Source organism: Neovison vison, chromosome 7 (genome assembly GCF_020171115.1).
Source record: "Neovison vison isolate M4711 chromosome 7, ASM_NN_V1, whole genome shotgun sequence".
NCBI lineage: Eukaryota > Metazoa > Chordata > Mammalia > Carnivora > Mustelidae > Neogale > Neogale vison.
The window spans coordinates 52145511-52154720 of NC_058097.1; the positions used below are offsets into that span (position 1 = coordinate 52145511).

Below are 9210 nucleotides of genomic sequence, written 5' to 3' on the forward strand. Positions count from 1 at the left end.
CTGTGATCTCTTCTGTTTCTCCAGCTCTTTTCCCCTGGTCTCCAGCCCCTGACCAGTCCCGAACGCGGTTTCGTGGGTGTCTCCAACTCAACAGCCTCAGAGAGTGGGACATTTGCATCTAGATGCTTTTTTGTGGCATCTAGTGGGGTGGGTGTCCTCACCTCGCCCGTGCCACCCGATGGCCCGGCTCAGACGACCTGAGAGAAGAATTGAGCTTAATTCGGTGTGACCCATCTGCTTCAGCACGATCCAGAGTTGGGTTCACAGAATTACCAGAGCTCCCACTCTGTTGGCCCACAACGAGGCGTTGGAGCTGACAGAACAGCAACATCCTTGTTTGGGGGGCTTTTGTAAAGATCCTGGTGCATTGTACACAAATGAAATTTTGTTTGCATGTTTTGGTGATTTCACTTTTCCAGAACACGTACAAACATTTAAGATAGAAATGGGCCTCCGTGAAAGGGGTTCCAAGATGGTGGTCTGTTTGAAGCGAGAGGGCCAGCCTCCCTGTGGGTCTTATAAATGGTCCAGGCCCAGAAGGAGCTCCCAAGTGGGCTTGAGACTCCTGATCACTGCCCCCCCAATCCCCAACAGTCCCAATGCCGTGGTCCAAGGGGCACCCGAGTCTCCAACCTCCCCAAGTGGCCCTAACACCCAACCCAGCACGGAGACAGAATGACAGCTGACCATGGGGTCCTCAGCAAGCTTCGTCTACCGACGACATCCGCTCACCTTTCTCTACCAGGGGCTAATCCAACTCAACCAATTCCTAATTCCACTGTCAAGGGCGATAGCCCACTTAGGATCCCAGTCCCCTAGCCAGTCGGCTCAGCGCTGTGACTTGCTCGAAGAGCCAACAGAACAAAGCATGGGAAGCGCTCTCTGGGCTCTGAAGGTGGTGACCAAAGCCGGCTCTGCTGTCCCAGGACTCCCCTGCTTTCTGTCCCACCACTGCTGGAGTCACCAACCCACCCTGATGCGGAGGAGGGGGGCGAGCCCTGGCTCTCATGGGAGCCCCGTCATCATGGGCTGAAATCAGTGCCCCCCAACGCCCGCCTCAATCTCACACGCTGACGCCCAGGTTCCACGAGCAAAATGGAAACTCACAGACACGTTCCATTAAACTCACCCAATGTTTAATGAACAGTGAACCGTTGACAAGTCTGCGAAATCTGCAACTCACTCACCCGGATCTCTCTCTCGCCAACCCCCCCCCAAGAAGGAAGCCAGGAGCAGGACCACCCCAAATGCCAGAGAGTAGCCAGGGGGCTGAGGGATGCGGGGAGAGGGTGGGCAGAGGAAGGAGCAAGGCAGAGTGCGAAGTTACACTCCTGGGGGGGCACACATGTCACACACACACACACACACACACACAGGCAAGGACCAGGGGCGTCAGTCTCAGCCCCCACTCAGCGGCCGCAGGGACATCAGGGAAAGACCAGGCGTCCACGAGACATTTCAGTCCTTCCCATCATGAAGCGTCTGCCAGCAGGGGCTGGGCCAAGGTCACTGGACTGTGCAGAGAAGAGGTGGGGGAGGGGTGAGTTTACAGGGACCAAGACCAGTGGGGACCCCATGATAAAGGAAGACAGACAAGTGAGGGGCAAAATGCAGTCCCAGGGAGAAACTGAGGCACGAAGACAACAGGATGCCCGTGAAAGAGAAGCTGTAATCCAACGGGGAAGGTGGGCCAAGACTTCGTTTTTAATAAATTTGGGGGTGGGGATGTGCTGCTGGGCAGCCACTAGCAGAGGGGAGAGTACACGTGTCACCTGTGCCCCACGGGGACACAGCTCTCCAGACAAGCTGCCTACTGAAATGGGGTTTGGGGATGCCCGCGCCAGCTGCAAGCCCCAGAAAGACCTCTTCATGGCCCCCAACCCACAAGGAGGACCCGCCTGGCCACCAGCTCCTGGGAGGGGGGATGTCAAAGCACTGGGAATGGAATGTCCTGCCTGGGTGACATCCCAGTTCACCTGGGGCCTTGTGCTACGGTGCCCAGCTACGCTAATGACATGATTTACAGCGGGGGAGCCTTGGACCACAAGATAACAGCTCCTGCTTCTGGAGGGGCCGGAGGCCAAGGTCAACCACGGAGGGCGAGCTTCGCTGTGGTGATACTCCGACCACGGGGACAATGAGGGGTCCTGATGCCGCCCCATACTTCTCCTCTTCACTGACTTTCATGGCTACCCTGCTGCTATGATCATCGTACCACCCGTATAACTTGGTGAGTCCCGAGTGTCCTTCTAGCGAATCCCTGAACCCGAGGGTGGTCTCAGGGACCCCGGAAACTGCACCCACAAAACATGCAAACAAGACCCACTGCTCCCTCTCTCCTTTCCCCAACGTAAGTCCCATGTTTGCTCATGTGGGAGGAAAGCATCCACTGACGGCCCTCCCTGGAACTCCAGGCAACCGCGGGCTGATGTCGGGGCCACCTGTCAATTCCCATTTCTGGCTTGAAGAACTGAAAGCCCCGCCCCCACCCTCACAGCTGCCAGCACGTAACTGAGTCAGCTCAAGCCGCTTTGGAATTACATAATTCTTGACTTTCTCTGTTTAGGGGAGCCCTCCCTTCATCTCAGAGCTGCACAGGAGGCAAGATGCTGCTCTGTATCGCATTAATTCAATCTTCGTGTTCAAGTTCACAGCCAAGGTGACCTCACTCTGCTCTGCTAAAGGACTCTAGGAAATGGAATGTGAGTTTCAAGCATTTGAAAACCAGTTTTATGGATCCAAGTTTCCTGGGGACAGGAAATTGGGTCCACTGAATACTGACGGAAGGCGGGGATGCTCAAAGAGAGATAATGGGAGAGCGCTTCCAGGCCCTCGGCCGTCAGGAGCCAGAACCTGGTTCTGGAGTGGGCTAGCATGGGGTGTCCAGTTTTGGGGGGGTGGCAGTTGGGACTCATCTGGAACACACTGGATTGGAAAGGGGAAATCAGGCTCAGGAAGTCCTGAAAAGCAGTTCCGTGATCTAGAGAATAACATAGACAATGCTACCCATTCTGGATGGTATCAGGTTAGAAACGAGTCTTAGGTTAGGGGTATGTGGACTGCAGTGTGTACGAGCCAGGAACCCCTCACCTCTGCCTTCAGGGCACATTAGCCCTGAGCCAAGGCGGCCTTGACAGCGGCCACCAGCTTCAGAAATTTGCTCTCTGTGTCCACGTAGCCATCACCTCTCTGGGGAGTGGAAGAAGAGGGAAGCGGTGAGATCCCAATGCCCAGCCAGCCTGAGAATAAGATGAGAAAGATGGACGGACAAACAGACAGCCATACCTTCTTGGAGTGAACCAACTTCCCAGCTACCATCACTTCAAAGAAGCCGGTGGCCTGGGGAGTCCCCTCGCCGCACTGGGGAGAGAGATGATGTTGGAGGGGTGGAGCGGCCCACCTGGGGACACCTGCAGCTATGGGGTGAAGGGTGAGGCCAGCCCGAACCACCCGAGATACTGGGATCCCGCCCCCCTCAGGGCTGAGGGACACACAAGGAGATCCATCTCTGATTCTCCTCCCCACCACCAAGACTCACGATGTCCAGGCATCCTGGGAACTCATCTTCTAACTTCTTCTTGAGTTGAAGATACTGCAAAGGAGGTGCAGGGGTGAAAACAGGGGTCAACAGGGGCCACGCCGGCTCACGCTCCTCCCTCATCTCCCAGGGCCACCCTGGGGCTGGCCAGTCTGCTTACCTTGGACTTGTAGCCTCAAGCGCCACTGGTGGGAGGGAGTCCAAGAGAGTGGGTTCCAGGGGAGAGAGGGAGATGGTGGGGATCCAGAAGAGGAAGGAAGAAGTGTGGGGGGGAGAGGCAGGTGGGTGGCAGAGGGAGACACAAAGGGAAATGGAAGGGGGCCCAGAAAGACGTTAAGAGGAACGCAGACAGACGACAAAGCCAAAGAGGGGACAGAGAGAGGAGAGGAAAGACACACAGAAAATGTTGACAACGGCACGGGGACAGGAACAGGAGGCAGACACCCACACACACAGAAAACCGGCACCCAACAGAAGAGCCAAGCAACAGAGAGGGGGCGCAGAACAAGGGGGTGACAAGGAGAGACCACAAGTATGAGACACAGGCAGAAAGAAGGGAAACAGAAAACGGGGTTAGGATGAGATCCAGAGAAACAGCATCCCCACCCACAGCCCGGGGAAAAGGTGTCCTGAAAACCTTTACTCCTGGATCCCCAGGTCCTCCCAGCCCTGAGGCCGGAATCCAAACGCCTCCCCAACCCCCACAGCAGGCTATTTCAGGAGTGGAGTCTGGCACAGGCCTCATGGGGGCCTCAAAATATCACTCCTCTCTCTGTTTTCCGGAGGGTGAGGGGACATTTCTAAGGCGCCCGGGGCCAGTAGATCTCAGCCTTTCAAAACCAGCAGCTGCCCCAGGGCATTTGACTCACGCTGGGACATGACCCACCCCCACCCTCCCCTATAACGAAGGCAGAGCTGATATTCTCCTGCAAGCACTTTCTGGGAGGAGAAATGTGCGGAACGTGCATTTACTAGGCGCCCACAGGGAGGCCTGCCTATGCAATTGGGGCGGGGCGGGGGGGGGTAGGTGTAAGGAGCAGTCAACGAGAAAAACCCCTGTGTCCACTCGGGACGTTTTCACGCTAGCGAGGAAGCTGGATCAAACATGCACTCCCTTCCGCGGTCCCTACCGAGATCACTCTCTCTCTCTCTCTGCAGATGGGGAAACCCAGGCCCGAAAGGGAGGAGGATCACTAGATGGGAACCCACCGTCTTCTTTCCTTTAAACCCACGCTTCTCGAACCTTCCCGACTCTCGCTGTCCCCACCCCATGACTATTCATGGTACTGGAGGAGGGGAACCCTAAACGTGCAGAGAGGTTCCGCTCCCGTTACAAAGGTGACCCCCACCCCCAGCTCCGCAAACGGAGCCCCACCCCCACCCACCCCCCCCCCCGAGTCGAGTGTCTTAAATAGCCTCACACGTGTCTCGGTTCCACCTTCGGAAACCTGACCTGTCCTGAACGCCACGCACTCGGGAAGTGGACCAACGCCCTTCCTTCGCGCCAGTCCCCTCACGCCCACCCCACCAGCAGGGAACCCCTTTTCTCGGGCAGGGAGCCCCGTGGGTCCAGCCCCCAGGGCTCAGCACCGTCGGGCCGAGGAGGGGTGCGGGCGGGGGTCTCGGAGGGGGCCCCCGGCCGTCGTGCTTACCAATAAACGACTCGGATCGCGAGGGCCATGGCTGGGGACCGCAGCATGGGCGGGACGCGGACAGCGACCCACCTGCAGCTGGGACGGACGCACTCAGCGGCTCCGAGACCTCAGCACAAAGGTTGTTACTCCGCTTTCCACGGCGCGAACCAACGCGGGGGGGAGCGGGGACGGCGGGGGCCTTCGGGCCCCCACGGCGGGAGTGCAGGGACCCTGTGACACGCCACTCTGAGACCCCACGCAGCCCCTTCCCTTCCCCCGCTGGGGTCGGGCCGCGTCCGACAGAAGCCCCCGGGGAAGCCTCTGCGCGACCCCTCCCGGTCCCCCCTCCGGGCCGGAATGGTACGGCCCCGCGGGGCGGGGTTCGGGACCGGCGGATCCGTAAAGAAAACGGAATTGCCAAGGAAGGTGGTGGTTTTCCAGTGTGGGCCTGGAGGGGGTGCTCTCGGGCCCCTTTTCTGCCTGGGAGAGGGTGGGAGGGCCGAGCCGGAAAGCACTGGGGGTGCGCAGGGGCGCGCCCGGGAGGCCCAGGTTTACTGCCAGCGCTGCAGGGCCGCTGGACCGGGCGCCGCCTGACCCGCGAGGCGAGGGGTTCAGGAAAGTGCTGGAAGCGGGCACCTAGCTAAGGGATTAATTAGAGCGTGGGCCCCTCTCCAAGCCTCAGTTTCTCTGTGCGGAAGATGGGCGTAATCGCCTTCAGGGATGACTCATTCATTGACCAAATATGTAGTGCGGACCCACCTGCAGTCCACGATGAAAATGATGAGGGAGCAGGAGGCTGGCTGAGGACAGAGCAAAAGCTGGCGCCTTGCACTCCCCCCTCCACCCGCTCTCCTCCATAATATGTGTAGCATTCCTCAGGCACCCCTGACTGCCATAAACGATAAACAAATAGTTAACTTGCAGAAATCACAATCCTGCAAGACAGGAATCTCCCTTGCTCTACAAATGTCCTGGAGATCTACAAACAGGGAGGTTACCTTATCAATAGCACAAATTTCCAGAGGCAAATAACTCTCAGTTCCTCAAGCCCTAACGTCTCCCTCCCCATCATAAACGAAACTGGTGGAGGCTGAGGTAGAAGGGAAGGTAAATGATATCAGGATCATAACACCCCACCAAGAATCTCCCAACTATCTTGATGTTAATGGCTAACCTAAGACAACATTGATCAAGCCACAAGGGCAAGGCCTCCCCCCCCACCCCGCCCTGCACCCTGTAGGCCCTCTTTAACATATGAAAACTCCGTTGAAACCTCCCTTCCCCTCACCTTCCCCCAACCACAAGGTATATAACCTGCCATCCCTCACAACCCGGGGCAGCAGCTCTTCCTGCCCACGGGTCCTGTCCCCGTGCTTTAATAAACCACCATTTTGCACCAAAGATGTCTCAAGAATTCTTTCTTGGTCATCGGCTCCAGACCTCAGCCCACTGAACCTTACCTAGGTTCTAGAACTTCATCAAAAATATAGACAAAATCCCTTCCCTACTGGGAGTGATTTAGCCTGCCGGCTTGAGGACATGAGGGGGTTGGTGAGCGGGTGTATGGCACGTGCGGAAGGCTCAGTAAAGACCCGCTCAGCAGAGATCTTCCTGCCCCCGCTTATGTCTCAGCCTCCTGGTCCTTGGTCCTCGCTTGCTATAATCCTGGCTCAGGGTGGATGGCAGACAAGGTTCAAGTTCCACTCCCCCTCTGTTGTGTGACTTCTGATCCCCCTGGTCTTGGAAGGATAATAATAAGCCTGGGATATAGAGCAGCCAACAGGGCTGTGTGCAATCAATGGCCCCTAAACAGAGATCTTCCAGAGGCGTCAGAACAAAAACCCAAATCTTGGCACTGTCTGCCCCCGTCTGGTCCCATCCTTCCCTCCTTGCCCCATCTCCCAGTGCCCTAGCCACATCGAATCACCGCAGTCCAATCTCAGACCTCCCCTGCTTTCCTCCTTCTCGGGCTTGGCACGTGCTGTTTCTACCCTCTCCTGCTGAAAGAGTCCGGCTCATCGACAGCAGTCAGCTCCAATGTACTGTCCGTGGCCAGCTAGACCCCAGGACCTGACCTTGACTGCCCACCTGCTGGTACTCATCGACCTTTGTTCCACATTTTCTCTTAAGCTCCTCTTTTCAGCTTGTCTCTTAACTCAGGCAGATGGAAAGCAAAGCCACTCCACCAGCCATAGCAACTGCCCTAAAAAGACCTCCAGACCCCCCAGACCACCCTGGGGTGGGGTTAAGCTCCCCAGACTCACACCTGAGCAGATGGTCGGAGGATGGAGTGATCTCTAAAATGACAAGTACCTTTATCTCATTATAATACTGAAATCTCCACACAAGGAGGAGCACAAGCCTCATTTACATAACAGCCAATGCGTGTTCCGGCACGTTGCCTTAAAGCGCAAGCGCGATTTTGTGCCAGCCTCTACGTAGGATGAACTACTCATCCTAACCCTACATGAAAGAACCCACTGAGCCTTGCTTGGGAGTCACTTTTGGAAGCCCTTCTCTGTGATCACCTCTTATTTGCTGCAAATAAACTTGTCCTTGTCCTAGTGTCGTTTCTGACTCACGAGGAGAGAACTCAGGGTGGTTCTGTTACAATATTATAAGGAAAACATTGTGCTTCCGGGGAAAGCTGTGCCTTCTGCATAGTACATCTGTATTTGTTCGTCTGTCATCACTGAGTACGTGGCTTAAGCCACTGAGAGTTGGTTCCCGGTTCTAGAGGTCGGAAACTGGGAGATCCAGGGACGCCTATCTAGCTCAGTCTGTGGAATGTGGGACTCTTGATCTCAGGGTTTTGAGTTTGAGCCCAATGCTGGGGGTACAAGTTACTTAAAAATAAAATCTCAAAAAGAAAAAAGAAATAAAATAAAATCTCCAGGCGCCTGGGTGGTTCAGTCGTTGAGCAACTGCTTTAGACTCAGGTCGCGTCCCAGGGTTCTGGGATCGAGCCCCGCAACAGGCTCCTTGCTCAGCAGAGCGCCTGCTTCTCCCTCGCCTGCTGCTTCCCCCGCTTGTGCTCTCTCCGTCTCTCTCTGACAAATAAATAAATAAGATCTTTTTAAAAGTTTAAAAATTTTTAAAAATTAAAAATTAAAATAAATAAAGTAAAAATCTAAAAAAAAAAGAAGAAGAAGAAAAGAAAAGAAAGAAGATGGAGATCAAGATGTCCATAAAGTTGATTCCCTCTGAGGGCTGGGAGAAAGACTTCATGCTTTTTTCCTTGCTTGTGGTGTTTTGCTGGCTATCTTGGTGTTCCTCGTAAAAGCGTCACTTGGCTCTCTGCCTTCATCTTTACATAGCATTGTGTGTGTGTGTGTGTCTCTCTCTCCGAATTTCCCCATTTTATAAGGACATAAATCATGTTGGATTAGAGACATCCCCCCCTCAGTCCAGTAGGACCTCATTGTAACTACTTATATCTGCAAAGAACCTATTTCCAAATAAGATCACATCCTGAGGTCCTGGGGGCTAGGACCTCAACATACATGAATCTGGGGCAGGACACCATTCAGCCCAGAACAAATCCTTCCAAGCTGTGGGCTGTTTTATAATCCTGTCCATTGTCCATTGTCCATTGTCTATTGGGGCTCCTGGGTGGCTCAGTGGGTTAAAGCCTCTGCCTTTGGCTCAGGTCATAATCCAGGGTCCTGGGATCGAGACCCGAGTTGGGCTTTCTGCTCAGCAGGGAGCCTGCTTCCTCCTCTCTCTCTCCTACCTGCCTCTCTGTCTACTTGTGATCTCTGTCTGTCAAATAAATAAATAAAAGTTAAAAAAAAATAATTCTGTCCCTTGTGGATACGTGGAAGCAATGCACAGTAATTCTCCTTGTGGCTTATAAACAACAAACATTAATGGGGGGAGAGGGGGGACACAAATATTCAGGCCATAGCACCTCCCCAAATGTTCTGCCTCCAATATTGGCTTCAACCTTCCCGATCTGTAGAAGATCTTCCGGATCTTCGAGCATCCTCTGAACAGGGGAGGCTCAGCCTCGATCTCACGTACACTTTTAGATCTGCA

General features: G+C 54.9%; 1 protein-coding gene across 1 annotated transcript; it reads right to left on the reverse strand.

Moving 5' to 3' along the window:
- Positions 1 to 1119: 1119 nt before the first annotated feature.
- On the reverse strand, positions 1120 to 5336 carry SELENOW (selenoprotein W). The gene is made up of 6 exons (XM_044257001.1): positions 5191 to 5336; positions 3699 to 3723; positions 3539 to 3592; positions 3286 to 3360; positions 3091 to 3189; positions 1120 to 1514 (listed from the first exon to the last, which is right to left on the reverse strand). The coding sequence occupies exons 1-5, from the start codon at positions 5235 to 5237 to the stop codon at positions 3109 to 3111; spliced, it is 282 nt and encodes a 93-aa protein (XP_044112936.1). The 5' UTR covers positions 5238 to 5336; the 3' UTR covers positions 1120 to 1514; positions 3091 to 3108.
- Positions 5337 to 9210: the final 3874 nt, after the last annotated feature.